Raw genomic sequence first — 15,225 nt, 5'->3', positions numbered from 1 at the left:
TGCTGAAAGAGTATAGTGTAAAATTTCCCCTCTGTCTCGTCTCCTAGCCACCCAAGTTCCTCTTCTGGGAGACAACCAGTACTTCCAGTTTTTCTGAATGCTTCCAGCTGTAGATAGATAGATACACATTAGTGTCTGGCAAAGCACAGTGGCTCACACCTATAATCCCAGCACTTTTGGAGGCTGAAGTGGGAAGTTCTCTTGAGTCTGGAAGTTCAAGACCAGCCTAGGCAACATAGCAAGACCCAGTCTCTACAAAAAAATAAAAATACAAAATAAAAAAGATACACATCTATAGATAGAGAGATGCGTACATATATACATGTATACACACAGACAGACACATATATGTGTATTTTTTGTAGACTTATACAGAATCACTTTAGAGGAAGAGTAATTGGAAAGATTGGGTTTAGAAAAATGGACCATTTTCTACTGAATATATGGAGTGAAAGAGGAAGTGAGTTATTTCCATGTTATTGAAAGCTCCATTATTTCAAATAAAGCCTAGAAAGAATAAAATAAAGCTTTAGCCTTCTTAAATTACAATTTTCCAGAGCATCCCTCAAAATGTATGAGAAAAGAAATTGATGGCAGCTTATCCCTCCGGCAGGAAGGTGTGGTTTGGAAGTGGGCCGGCCACACCGAGTTGCCTGGGTCATTGAGGCACAGTTCTCCACTGAACTATTTTGCCCCATAATTGTTGGTAGACGGGAAACACTTGGGTCCTTCAGATAACCATGAGAATATCTCATTCATGCCTTTTCTTGCCATACTAGTTGCTATGGCACAGTGTCTTCCTTAAACGGAGAGCCCGAACAAGGGGTTGCCGTGGAAGCGGTGGGCCAGAACAACTGCAGCATTTACGGAGAAGACACCGTGACAGACGAAGAGGGCAAGTTCAGATTACGTGGATTGCTGGTGAGACTTGGAATGTGTTTTCTTTGGGGACTTTTTTTTCATCCTGTGTCCAGAAGTATCTTGTGGTGGCCCCAAGACTGCCAGGAGTGGGTTGGGCGAGAGGGCTGGGGGTGGGGCTCTGGAGCCCTTCCAATTCTTACCTTTAATTGGTAGAGTTTGCCTTTTTTCTAGCCAACAGGTCAGATCAAGGATCTGTGGCGCAATGGAGTTGGAAAACCATGGGTTTGGTAGGGCTTTTCCTTAGCAGTGTGTGGCCATGGCTTATGCCAGGGCTCAAGCCAAATGCCTATGGAGCCAGAAGAGCAGTATGAACGGGGGAGAGGAGGCTGGGCGAAATGATAGGGAGTGGTGAGGGCTGTGGAGTGGGCACGGCCTGTGGAAAGGGACAGCCTGTCACTTGGCTCCAGCTTATTGTAGCCATGGGGGAAGACAGAGTCAGGGTTGCCAGATCCTTGAAATTTTAAAAAGAGAAGTCAGAAATTCCCACTTCCCAGAAATAATACCCAACACAAGCATTTGGGAATGCTTATGGTGGACATTCCAGATATCCATCAATGTGTATATACGGGTAGAGGGGAGGGGCGGATGGAGAGGAAAAACATCTTAGAAGAGTAAGAGCACATCGTATGCTTGGAATTTTGAAATAAGAAACCAAATTTGATTTACTTTGGGGTAGGAGAAAATGAAACTGAGTTGGGATTGAAGGAGTCGCAAAATTTCAGATGTTTCAACACTAGGGGTGTTCTTAAAGGAACTCTGGACTCTTAAGGTTAACAGGCCACAGATTAGGAAATGAGGGGAGAGAAATGCTCCTGTCTTAGTGACCTCGTGCAGCCAAACCAGGCTTGGACCAGGCACGATACGACAAGCCCCCTTTCTAGAGAACTGACTCCTGAGTTTATTTGCAGCCGGGATGTGTGTACCACGTTCAGCTCAAGGCAGAAGGCAACGACCACATTGAGCGGGCGCTCCCCCATCACAGGGTGATTGAGGTAAGGCATTCAGTGCTGCCGCTGCACCTGGGTGTGGGTGCCTCCCTGATCAGAAGTCCTCCCGTCTCCTCTGGCTGTCTGCCTTTCATCTGTGGCGGGGGGAACTTTCATCCTAATTAAGGGTCCTCTTAGAATAGTGTCATCTTCACAAGCAGCATCTTATGTGGGTTTTTAATGAACAGCATTGCTGTCATGCATCCAGAAAGGAAATTGGAACTGTTGTATCCTCCCCGTGACTTGCCCTGTAAGCTCTGATCATTATTCTGCAAGTTAAGGAACTTAAGGCCTAAGCAGCATTTCAAATCAAGGGACAATAATAGAACATGGGCTTAATGGGCGGCAGGGCCACCCAGTTATCTTAGGTTCAGATGACCTTTTTCCTGCTCCCATTTCGTGGGCAGAGTCTTTTGATACTCAAGATCATGACCTAGCTAAATTAATCCCTAAAGAGGACGTCCTTCGAGTCACAGAATGTGGCCTAGGAATCATTTGAAGTAAGGCTTTTCTCTTACTGAGTAACTCTCATTGGGAAGACTAGAGGGCTTAGGTAGGGCAAGAGGGGCTGCCTCTTAGTGGCTTTATTTAGGTGGCTTCATTATGCGTGAAGATTGTGAGGGAGGATAGAACTTTTGACCTAGGAGGTGGATTTTCTTTTTTTTTTTTTTTGAGATGGAGTCTCACCCTGTCACGCAGGATGGAGTGCAGTGCCGCGATCTCGGCTCACTGCAACCTCCTCCTTGTGGGTTCAAGTGATTTTCCCACCTCAGCCTGTAGCTGGGACTACAGGCACACACCATCACACCCGGCTAATTTTTGTATTTTTAGTAGAGACGGGGTTTCACCATGTTGGCCAGATTGGTCTTGAACTCCTGACCTCAGGTGATCTGCTCGCTTCGGCCTCCCAGAGTGCTGGGATTACAGGCATGAGCCACCACACCGGGCCGGAAGTGGATTTCCTTGATGTCTTTACGGTGTTGGCATTTTAAGTGGCTGGGATGACTGCATCTCACACCAAAATGCTTTGCATGTTCTCGGTGTAGTAACTTAGGCCAGGATCACTAGCATAATGTGGACTGTGGCCGAGCAGGTATGAAAGGGAAGGGGGCCGGCCCTCTGGGATCTCGCAAACTCCATGTACAGACCTCATGCAGAGGGGATGCTGTGACTCTGCCCCTGCTCTAACAAGCAAGAGCATCCTTCTCCTTTTTTTTTTTAAGAGAAGCTGGAAAATCTGGCTTCATATATGAAATTTCTTAATTTTTAACATGTTGGCAAGTAATTCAAACGTAGAAAAAAATACTGTGCTTTTGAAATGAAATGTGTCTTTGGGCCAGGGATAGCCATCTTCTGTCAGTTTGTGACTTTGGACGTAGGGTACTCAATGACAAACTTCGCTTCCTTAATGTAAGAAGCAAAGTTTGCCGTGAAGCAGCTCTCAGGCCATCGGACAGCTGGCATAGAAGTTCCTCCACCAGCTTTCTCATTACTGGCATTCCCTCTTTCTCTCTCTAGGTTGGGAATAATGACATCGATGATGTAAACATCATAGTTTTCCGGCAGATTAATCAATTTGATTTAAGTGGAAATGTGATCACTTCCTCTGAATACCTTCCTACATTATGGGTAAGACCAGACTTTTAAGCTCCAAGTATTGTGTTCCCTTTGGCTTTGAGACAAGTACGAATGGGATGTTTTTGGTTTTGTGCCTGTCTCGTGCCTTAGGTGTGACAGGTGGAGGTGCTCCAGAGTGCCGCCTGCTGAGGGTTGAGGTTGAGATTTAAGAACCTCGGACCACAACACGTATTTGGGAGAGTGATTGCCAATTGTGGGAGAGAATGTGGTCCAGTTTCAGATAACTGTCTGCCATCAGTTAATCTTCCAAAGAATGATAGTAGAAGCCTGATCAATGATCAATACAATATGGAATCTAACGTGGAAAGCCAATTTTAAAGAAAGTGCCTTGTAACTTAAAATTTTCTCTGGAGTGGAGGTCGTATTAAACGTTCTTGCATTGGTATAAAGAAATGCCTGAGGCTAGATAATTTATAACAAAAGAGGTTTCACTGGCTCCTCGTTCTGTAGGTTGTACAGGAAGCATAGTGGCGTCTGCTTCTGGGGAGGCCTCAGGAGGCTTCCAATCATGGCAGAAGGTGAAGTGGGAGCAGGCATGTCATGTGGGAGAAGCTGGAGCAAAAGAGAGAGTTGGGGCATGGTGCCACACACTTTTAAATGATCAGATCTCACAAGACTCATAACGAAGACAGCACCAAGCCACGAGGGATCCACCCCCAAGATCCGATCATCTCCCACCAGGCCCTATCTCCAGCACGGGGGATTACAATTCAACATGAGATTTGGGCAGGGACAAATATCCAAACAGTATCAGAGGTGGTGGGCGGTGGGCTGGAGAGCAGGTGGTCTGGGCTTTCTCTTGTCTCCAGTAGTGACTCACCTTGCTGCCTGGGCCAGTCACTTCATTTCCACATGCCTCGACTTTGTCTCTGCAAAACCTAGATTTTGGACTCAGAGACCTCTTATAATCTTGTTCAGCTCTAACAAAATCTCCATGTTACCATTAATGAAGAAATGTTTATAAAATACCCTGCAGACCCTCTGCGGATGTTAGTGATTTACTCTGGGGGTACATTGTTAAGATGCACTTGTAATTTTATAAGCAGTTAAGTATTTGGCATGGGTGAGAAAGTGTGTGTGCGCTTTAGTCCACTCTGTCCAGGGCTTGCAGGCGTGTGCTTGTAGGGACCAGGCAGGTAATGTCAGAGAGTGCAGAGGGTTGGGTAGGGTGGGGGGCAAACTGGGGAACTCCTGCCCCATCCATGAGGGGCACAGGGCAGGGGAAGAGGCAGAGAGGAGGGGAGGGCACCACTGTCTTGCTCCTGAGTGTTGCTGTGCTAGAATTGAGGCTCAGGGTTGGTGTCACTTCCCAGTTTTCCGGAGAAGCTCGAAATTAGAATTATTTGAAATCACCTGATTTTTAAATATAGTCGGTGAATTCAGATTTACTTAAGATGTTATAGAAGAAAAAAGAACACATAAGGGATCTTCGATGCGACCCATAACCTTCAGTCTGTGACTTTCATTTTAGGAAAATTCCCCTTGTGTGTTATGTAGAAAGGTGCCAGTGTGGGCCCAGGGAGGTGGTCCTGGCATTCTCTTGCAGCAGGTGCACTGTGGCATCCTCACAGCCTTTGCCATCAGCCAGGACTGCACCTTAACCCTGCTCATGCCCCATCCCGTGTGGGAGTGAGAACAGGCAACAACCCCAGAAATAAAGCCAGAAACAAAGTACTCCAGTGCCTCCTGAAGCAGCGTGGAGAGCCACGTACATGATGGAATGCGTTTTGAGTTTAACAGATTGGTGGCGTTAAGGTGACATCATATCATGAGGCAGTGCAAGGCGGGAAGGACCCTCAGGAGTCATCAGGGGGTTGAGTCCCAGGCTCTACCATGTGTAAGTTGTGTGACCTTAGGTGACTTTGGCTCTCTGGGTCTCCATAGGGATAATAACAATACCTGTTTTGTAGTCAGGATTGGCGATAATGTAGATAAAATATCTGGCGCCTGCCTGGCATATTACAGATGTTCAACACGTGTTAGAAGCTATTTTTAATATTACCATTATATTAACTTATATTACTATTTTGAGCAAGAACATGGGTAGTCAGAATCTGATTTGAATCTTAATTTCTGTGCATGGTACATAACTGGATGGAGTCTCAGATGACAGAGGGATGTGTGATGTCTGTGGAGGGAGCTTTCTTTTTCAAATATCCATGTTTCCAAAGACACCCACCCAGACGGCGGCTGTCCTGAGGATGTCTGCTATGAAATGTTGATTGTGTTTCAGTTTCAAAGCATGTCTGGCTTTGTTTCTCCCTCCAGGTCAAGCTTTACAAAAGTGAAAACCTCGACAATCCAATCCAGACAGTTTCCCTTGGCCAGTCCCTGTTCTTCCATTTCCCCCCGCTGCTCAGAGACGGCGAGGTAATGCCTGTGGCCGGATTCTACCTTCTGCCTTTGTTTTAATAATTCTGCTGTTTAGTTTAAGGAAGCACAGTTCTCTCCTTTTCTCCCTAAATACCACTCTGCAGAAATGCGCTGTCTGAATCAAAAGAGGTTGGGTTCTGTAGGGATTATTTTTTCTTCATTGTTTTTCTGTTTACAAAAAGAATACATATTCATGGCAGGAGATTTTGGGAAAAAGAAGACATAAGCCCATCATCCAGAAATAGCCACTGCTAACACGGTGATTGGTATCCTTTGGGTCTTTTTTCAGGCACGTGTGTGCATGCATGTATAAATATAAATAGACATTTATTTTAATAATTCAAAACTGACACTGTTTTGTACATTGTTTTGTAATCTGTGCTTTTCAATGAAGAATTTATCACAAATCTGTTCCTCATCATCAAATCTTTCTTTTTTTTTATTTTTTTGAGACGGAGTCTCGCCTTGTCGCCCAGGCTGGAGTGCAGTGGCGCAATCTGGGCTCACTGCAAGCTCCGCCTCCTGGGTTCACACCATTCTCCTGCCTCAGCCTCCGAAGTAGCTGGGACTACAGGCGCGCGCCACCACACCCGGCTAATTTTCTTTTTTTTTGTATTTTTAGTAGAGACGGGGTTTCACCATGTTAGCCAGGATGGTCTTGATCTCCTGACCTCGTGATCCACCTGCCTCGGCCTCCCAAAGTGCTGAGATTACAGGCGTGAGCCCCCGTGCCTGGCCAAATCTTTCATACTGTGATTTTTATGGACAGTAGTCCATAAACCAGGAAACGCCATGATTTATTTTAACCAAGGCCTACTGTTGGGCATGATCGACTCTTGCACTTTGAACGTATCACCCCATGCTTTCCTGCTAAGAAGTCCACTTTTAAAAATGCCTTGTAATTTTTTAAAATTCCTCTATTTTAACATTCTGCTATTGAGTTTAAGGAAACACAGTTTCCTCATGATGGGGGATCCCTTGAGTGAGATGAGTTGCTTTTCTCTTGCTGCTTTGAATGTTCTCTCTGTCTTTGGTAATCTGATTATAACGTGTGTCGTATAGAACACTTGCAGCTCCACCTTTTCGGTGTCCTTTGGGTTCCATGAATCTGGATGTCTCCCTCCTTTGAACTGGGAAGTTTTCAGCCATTATTCTGGACATCATTTACTGATTATAAAGTGCTTATTATCAATTCTATTTGGACAGAGCTAACTTGTAGTTGGTGTGGGGAGTGCAAACTTTGCAAAGAATTTGGTTCTTTTCTGGTGGTCTTAGCCTGAGGATGTCAAGTGTGAGCCTAGAGGGTGACATTTCCTCTCCTGGCTCCTTACCATCTGCCATGAAGATGATCTACTCCGGCCTTTCTCTGTGGAAAATGGCTGCAAAATAATGAAACAGGCTGTCACGGAATTTTCTCCTCCTCTTTCTCCAGGGATGTTGAAATAGTCACTTCCTACAGCGATGCGGAAACATCCTGGGCTTTGGGTCACACTTCCCCTGAGTTCAGAGCCTTCATAGATGTGTGGCAGCCTTCTTAGCTGAGTGACCTTGGGCAAGTTACTCTTAGTCTCTTCGTGCTTGACTTTCCTCGTCTATAAGACGGGGTGATGATCCCGACCTTGCCAGTGATAGAAAGCAGGGCAGCCGCGGGCCTCATGCAATGTGCATGGTGCCTGGCAGCTGGTCGGTGCTCAGCACACAGAGCTGTGGCTGCCCCTGGTACCGTTCCAGGGATGCTGTATTTTTAGGATTTGCCAGCTTACGAGCCTCTCAAGCATCGTCCCTTAGAAGTCAGCCTCGTTGTGGATCCTCAGTTGTATCACATACCTCCCTCATCAGAATTGGCTCATAATAATTTTTTGTGTTTCATAAAGTCAGATCCTCAGAGGACCGTAATTGTCAAGGTTGAGTGCTCATAAAAAGGCTGCAGGCTCTGGCAGCCTTATCAGAAGCCACAGTCTGAGAGACACTGGGGACACATGCCTGCCACTGATGGAATAGCACACTGAGGTTGATACTTTGAAGGCAGCAACCTTGGTTTGGATGTGTAGTCTTGGGGATTTCTTTAAAAACATAAAGTTCTTTACATCACAGCCATATGTTAGGTTTTAGTTTTCATTTGCTTTGCCAGAGCTGTCCTTATAAAAATAACTTCTTCCCATGTGTGCACAGAACTATGTTGTGCTTCTGGACTCCACACTCCCCAGATCCCAGTATGACTACATCTTGCCTCAAGTTTCTTTCACCGCAGTGGGCTACCATAAACACATCACCTTGATTTTTAATCCCACGGTAAGTAAAAGAGGGAGTTAAAAAAAAAATTCATGGGGTGGGTTTGGTGGCTCACGCCTGTAATCCCAGCACTTTGGGAGGCCAAGGCTGGTGGATCTCTTGAGCCCAGGAGTTTCAGACCAGCCTGGGCAATATGGTAAAACCCCAACTCTACAAAAAATACAAAAATTAACCGGGCGTGGTGGAACGCATCTATAGTCCCGGCTACTCGGGAGGCTGAGGTGGGAGGATCACTTGAGCCTGGGAGGTTGAGGCCTCAATGAGCCATGATCATGCCCCTGCACTCCAGCTTGGGTAACAGAGTGAGACCCTTTCTCCAGAAGAAACAAAACAAAACAAAACAAAACAATCCATGGGGTGGCGAAAGAAGGCACGTCCATACAACCTGTGCTCCAGATTGCAGGTTGCAGGGCAGATATTTAAAGGGCTCCTGGCATTGGGTCACTTTCTCATTCTGCCTTCTGGATTCTGGGCTTCCCCAGATTGTTTTTAGCTTTTCTGAGCACTGATGCCTGCGATTCCCTTTGAGGAGGAAACTGGTAACAAGAGCAGTGTAATTGTTTAGATCGGTGGCTCAGGAATGATTCTGGGGGAGGAGGGGCACCACTATCGCTGGTGTGGCGTGTGCTCCTCCATGAGGGAGCACATGGTACATGGCCACACAAACCTCTAGAACCAACTGCTACTTTACAGGAAATAGGGAGGACCCAGGAGCACGCAAATGACTCCACAGGGATGCAGGACAACCACCTGGAGCCTGATTTGTTTGACAAATAAATTGCAAGGAAAAAAAAACCAACAACAGATGGACAGAATACCTGTGGGTTAAAAGAAACTTAACTTATCACTTAATTCATTGCAATATGTGGCCCTTACTATTTGCCATATGTGTATCTGTTGCATACGGTCTGTCCTGTATCCGATAGGCTGGAACAGTGGAACAAACAAAACATACACGTATCTTTTACCTTTTTGATAAAATTGTTTAGTGATTCCTAAAGCTCAGATGCAGTATTGTCACCTGATGATTAAACAGACACATCAGCAATAGCAAAAACAGAGTCCAGGGCTCAGCCTCAGGACTGCTGATTCTGAACTTGATGGGGTGAAAGTGTAGCACAGGAGTCTGCATTAAAAACAAAAATCTGGCCTCATAGCTACTGTGTTGGTTGTGGCTTCTAGGCCTTTTCAGTGGGCAGAATAAAAACTTTATTGTTTTCAAAAAATGTAACCGTAAGTGGAACAATATCTTCTGATCCTCCTTTTTCCTTTTTTGATAACGACACAGCATTCCTCTGTGTGGATATACTGTATGTCTTAGGCCATTTGGGCTGCTATTTTGTATCTTAGACTGGGTAACTTATAAATAACAAACATTTATTTCTTACAGTACTAGAGGCTGGGAAGTCCAAGATCAAGGCATTGGCAGATTTGGGGTCTGGCGAGGACTTGCTGTCTGCTTCATAGATGGTGCCACCTAGCTGTGTCCCCACAAGATGGAAAGGGGCAAACAAGTTCCCTCAGGCCACTCTTACGGGGCATTAATCCCTGACTTAATCACCTCCTAAAAAGGGTGTCCTCTTGACACTATCACATTATGGATTAGGGTTCAACCTATGAATTATGTAGGCACAGACACATTCAGATCCTGGCACTACATGTAGGATATTCAATTAGCCGCTGGTTGAGGGGCATTTGTGTTGTTACTGGTTTTCTGCTATTGCACATAACCCTTTAATGAATTGCCTTATGCATGCATGTTTTTGAGTGTTCATCAGTCTCTCTTTGGAATAGACTCCCAGAAGTGGAATTGCTGAGTCAAAGGGTAAATGCATACGGAATTTTGATTGATACAGCCACTTCCCTTCCATGGGGGTTTTACTGTTTTGTATTCCCACCAGCAGTGAATGAGTACCCTTTCTTCCCCAACAGAGTATTTTGTCAAATTTTTCAATTTTTGCAGGCTTATAGATGAGAAGTGATATTATCTCAGTGTACTTTTAATTTGCATTTCTCTCTTTTCATGTAGTTAAGAGCCATTTGTATTTTCTGTGAACTATTTAACCTATTTTTCTATAGAATTTTTGGTCTTTTTCAACCATTTTCAGCTCTTTGTATACTAGGAATATTAACCCTTTGTAATGTTTGTTGTACATATTTTTCCCAATTTGTCATTTATCTTTTCACTTGGCTTCTGCAAAGATTTACTTTATTTCTATGTTAAATGTGTTGATTTTTTCTTATCGCTTCTGGATTTTAGAGTCATAGGAAGGTTTTCTTCATTTCCAGCTTTTACAGGAATTTATCGTGTTTTTTTCAGGCAGACTTTTATAGTTTCTGTTTTTACATTTAAATCTCTCTATCCATTTGGAGTTTTTCCTGGTATAGATGTGAAGTATGGCTCCAGATTGTCTTTTTCCACATGCTATCCAGTTACCATTTCATGCTTTTCAAACGCCATCCTGCATGGAAGGTGGACAGGAATTACCTTTCATTTAGAGATGAGATGGGAACCTAGAAGGAGATGTGAGCAGCCCAACGTCACCAGCTCACGCGGAGCAGCGCTAGGGCTTGAGCAGAGCTCTGCTGCTGATTCCTGGCTTCTGTGGAGAGTGGTTCATGCTCGGTGAGCCTGTAAATATGATCTTACCTGAACAAGAGAGTTTTTCTCATGACCCAGGAGGAAGCACTTCCTTGTTACTCATAGTAGAGACCTGGTTAGAAAGTGCTGGAGAGGGCTAGGTGTGGTGGCTCACTCCTGTAATCCCAGCATTTTAGGAGGCTGAGGTGGGCAGATCATTTGAGGTCAGGAGTTCGAGACCAGCCTGGGCAATGTGGTGAAAGTGAAACCCCATCTCTGCTAACAATACAAAAATTAGCCAGGCGTGGTAGCATGCACCTGTAATCCCAGCTACTCGAGAGGCTGTGGCAGGAGAATTGTGAACCTGGGATGCAGAGTTTGTAGTGAGCTAAGATAGCCCCAGTGCACTCCAGCCTGGGCGACAGAGCAAGACTCTGTCTCAAAAAAAAAAAAAAAGAAAGTGCCAGAAAGATAAGCGTATAAAAGAACCACTTACTGCAAGACTCTGTCTCAAAAAAAAAAAAACAAAAAAAAGTGCCAGAAAGATAAGCATATACAAGAACCGCTTACCTTTGCTTGGGGCTGCATTGTGGCCCCAGTTGCTGGGAGAGGCTTCTGTGAAGGCCGTTGATAGCTGCAGGCAGTGACATTCTCAGGGGCCCCTAGCAGACAACTCATCCGGGCTCAGGGACACAGCTGGGAGCCAGTGGCAGGAATGTAGAGACACTGCTTGGTGGTGGCCTAGCAGCCCAGCCTCGTAGCTGCTGCCTGTCACTTCTGAGAATGTAAGAAAGTGTGCCCCAGTGTGTGATGTTCCCCTTCCTGTATACATATGTAACTAACCTGCACATTGTGCAGATGTATCCTAAAACTTAAAGTATAATTAAAAAAAAAAAAAAAAAAAAAAGCTATGCCTGCTGGGGCTTGGATTCCCGAGCAGGGCCAAGTGTTGAATGAAGAGAGCGCCCACTCTGTGCCACCCCGTACAGGGCCCTCACAGGTTGATCCTCACAACAAGCCTTCGAGCAGGTGTGCCATTCCTCCCATTTTCACAGAAGCCCAGAAAGATTGAGTCACTTACTGAGTGTTAGCAGAACCAGGACTCAAGTGAGGCGGTTTGTCTCAAGCCACATGGTTTCCACCTCGTTCTGCCATCCGCGTGATGAGTGGCTCAGTATTGCACGTTCACGGGGGCTTTGTAAGCACATTGGTTTCCTTCTTTGTTGATGTGACTGCCCACAGCCTTGCGACTGGATTTTACGCAGTATTCCGTGCCCTGCTGAGCATTTCACATACTCCTTTCATCAAGTTTCACAGCATCCACCCCCAGTGGGTGTTGTTCATATGATCTCCATGTCATAGTTGAGTAAACTGAGTCTCAACGTGGTTGCCTGAGTTTACCCAGTGAGGCCTGGGACCTGAGCCTAGACTGAATCAGTCTAATTCCTGCTGGATTAAACTTTTATTTATTTATTCATTATTATTTTTTTCTGAGACAGAGTCTTGCTTTGTTGCCCCTGCTGGAGTGCAGTGGCACGATCTTGGCCCACTGCAACCTCTGCCTCCCGGGTTCAAGTGATTCTCACCTCCTGAATAGCTGGAATTACAGGCATGCACCACCACTTCTGGCTAATTTTGTATTTTTATAGAGATGGGGTTTCACCATGCTGGCCAGGCTGTTCTCAAACTCCTGACCTCATGTGATCTGCCCACCTCAGCCTCCCAAAGTGCTGGGATTACAGGCGTGAGCCACTGCACCTGGCCTGAATTAAACTTTTAAGTAAGTGTTTACTTCAGTGGAAAAATGGGTTGAGATCTAAGAGATGTCCAAAGATACAGGAGTAGGCAGTTGGAGATGGAAATCTGTTCCTGCCCTTATTCTTTCATTTATGAAAGGGCATCCCAGGTACAGTGGCCCCCACAGTCACTCTCTAGCCCAGCAGTTCTCGGATGGGTTGGTTGCAGGACCCTTTTATACTGTTAAAAATTATTGAGGATTTTAAAGAGTTTGGGTTTGCATGGATTATCTCTGTATATATTTATCATATTAGTAATTAAAACTGAGATGTTGAAAACGCAAGAACTCACAAGCTACACATTCCGTTAGCTGTGGGCGTGATGACATCAGGGTGCGTAGCCTCTGGAAAAGTCCACTGTGCGCTTGTGAATGAATGAGGGCGGAAAAGGCACATCACATCTTACTATTGGCTGAAAATAGCTGTGGCCTCGGGAACCTCTGAGAGAAGAGTCCCGGTACCCTACACTGAGAACATTGCTCTGGCTCATTAACTTGTTTTTATCATTATTGGGAAGTTCTCCTTCCATTTATTTGCTTCCTTTATGAGAGTAGAGTGGGCCAATGGGATATAGGTTGACTTGATGGATTAGAACGCAGCATTTCAGGGGCTTTAGCAAGATGGAGATGTCTGTCTCATGTCAAGTGTCCAGGAGTGACCAGTGCAGAGATAGTCTGGTAGCTCCAAGGCGTCAGGAGACCCAGGCCCCTTCTGTCTCATTGCGCTGTTCCAGTGCATTGCTTTTCTCCAAAATGGGGCAATTGGCCAAATGCTGTCCGCCCAGCAAAAGGGAGGGCACACCACTTCCCTAGGGTCCAGCCAGGGTGTGGCACTTACCGCTTCTGTTCCTGTACCATTGGCCAGAATTTAGTTCCAGGGCTGCGCCTGCTGCAGAGGAGGCTGGGAAAGGTGATCTGTATTGTCGGTGGCCCAGATAAAAGTTGGGGGTTCTATTGGGAGAAAGGGAGAATGGCCACAGGGATGCTAGTAGCAGTGCCTGCTTTGCTTCCTCACTAGACCGTACTGGCTGGGAATAGCTGCCCATCACTGTGTGCCCTGGGTCTAGAACTGTATTCTTGATACACCCTTGTAGGACTAAGTCCCTGCATGTTGCTGGGACTCAACAAACTGACACCCAATTGCTTTTCAACCACCAAGACTCTTTGATAGCTGCATCTCTTCATTTCCTCCATTGGGAGGAGAGTCCAGAGGCTGAGGAATGCCTTGTCATTGGAATCTCTTTGTCCCTGAGTTTCAGAAGCAAATAGTGAAGCTTTGGGCAGAAGAGGATTCATGGGAAAATATATCCAAATCACTTTGGTTCTTTCCTTTGGATAGAAGGAATTTGGATCATGAGGGCCCCTGGGTGTCCTCGAGTGGCCACTTTGGAAGGCTGGGTGGGTGGTGGCTGTGGCATTGTGGATGATGGACAAGCGTGTGGCCTTGGTGAGGAGTGATGGGGCTCTCGGTGTTTGCAGAGGAAGCTGCCTGAACAGGACATCGCACAAGGATCCTACATTGCCCTGCCATTGACGCTGCTGGTTCTGCTGGCCGGTTACAACCATGACAAGGTAGGAAATCCAGAGGCCTCAGGAGATGGCGGGCATGTCAGGGAGAGCGAGTCCTCACAGCTGCAGGAGTGATAGCAGAGGGATGTCCAGGGTCACAGAAATCACATTTCAGGGTCGGGAGGGCCCGTGAAGGCCTCAAGTCCAGACTTAGGTCTCCTTTCAAGGCTGTAAACTTCTGTAACATCTCCTAATCCTTAAACCTGGAACACCTCTAGGGACATGTTAGGCCCGGAGAGAGGCCACCCCATCCCTGGGGACTCATTAGGAAGAGGCCTGCCTCGTTTGAACTGAAACCCACCCATTAGCACGTGGCAGCTGCTGATCATGTCTGAAGAAGGTGTGTTGAGAAGTGAGGCTCTGCTGTTCATCTGGCAGAAGCCTCCTCTTTGTACCCCTCTCTCTCACAGTTTCTCTCTTTTCCAGCTCATTCCTTTGCTGCTGCAGTTGACAAGCCGGCTACAGGGAGTCCGCGCGCTCGGCCAGGCAGCCTCTGACAATAGCGGCCCAGAAGATGCAAAGAGACAAGCCAAGAAACAGAAGACAAGGCGGACGTGAGGAGGAAGGGGACAGTTGCAGTCTCACTTGGGACAGGCCACAGCCAGGGGTCTGGCCACCACCTGCCCGTGGGATAAAAGCCAAAAGCATGCGTCAGCTAACTTCAGCCTGTGCTGCTGGGCCCGCACCCCATGTCCCTTGTCACTGTGGCATCCTGCACCCATCCTCACCCCTCCATAGAGCCCGTCGTGCAATGCAATGAATGGACCCTCCTGTCACTCTGCTGAACAGAATTTATTTTCTGAGTCAAATATAATTTATTATTATTTTTGTCAAAGAAGTATTTAAGCTGTGCTGTGGTGTGAGAATGTCATTCTTGATCTTCAGCCTTCGTTTGCAAGAAGAGTTCCAGTTGACGTGGTGTTTGGTTCCATGGCGGGGTACCCTAGGGATTCATCTGTTTTCTTCACTTCCCTTTGCATCTGAGATCCTGCTGGAAACCACAGCAACCTGTATCCACTATTAGGAGGTAAAAATCAATAAAATGGCCCATTCATTTGTGTTGTAGCTCA

The 15,225-nt window shown here is 46.1% G+C and overlaps 1 protein-coding gene across 1 annotated transcript in view; it reads left to right on the top strand.

Moving 5' to 3' along the window:
- LOC101136480 (BOS complex subunit NOMO1) overlaps window positions 1-15,225 on the top strand; it is a 62,022-nt gene extending 46,797 nt beyond the window's left edge. Inside the window, 7 exon segments of the mRNA XM_031002997.3 lie at window positions 780-921; window positions 1,830-1,913; window positions 3,426-3,536; window positions 5,814-5,915; window positions 8,091-8,210; window positions 14,066-14,158; window positions 14,582-15,225. Of these exon segments, the coding sequence (XP_030858857.3) occupies window positions 780-921; window positions 1,830-1,913; window positions 3,426-3,536; window positions 5,814-5,915; window positions 8,091-8,210; window positions 14,066-14,158; window positions 14,582-14,713 (784 nt within the window). The 3' untranslated portion in view covers window positions 14,714-15,225.

The sequence above is a fragment of the Gorilla gorilla genome, chromosome 18 (genome assembly GCF_029281585.2).
Source record: "Gorilla gorilla gorilla isolate KB3781 chromosome 18, NHGRI_mGorGor1-v2.1_pri, whole genome shotgun sequence".
Lineage (NCBI taxonomy): Eukaryota > Metazoa > Chordata > Mammalia > Primates > Hominidae > Gorilla > Gorilla gorilla.
Note: the sequence above shows the minus strand (reverse complement) of the source record. Positions and strands in the feature narration are given on the sequence as shown.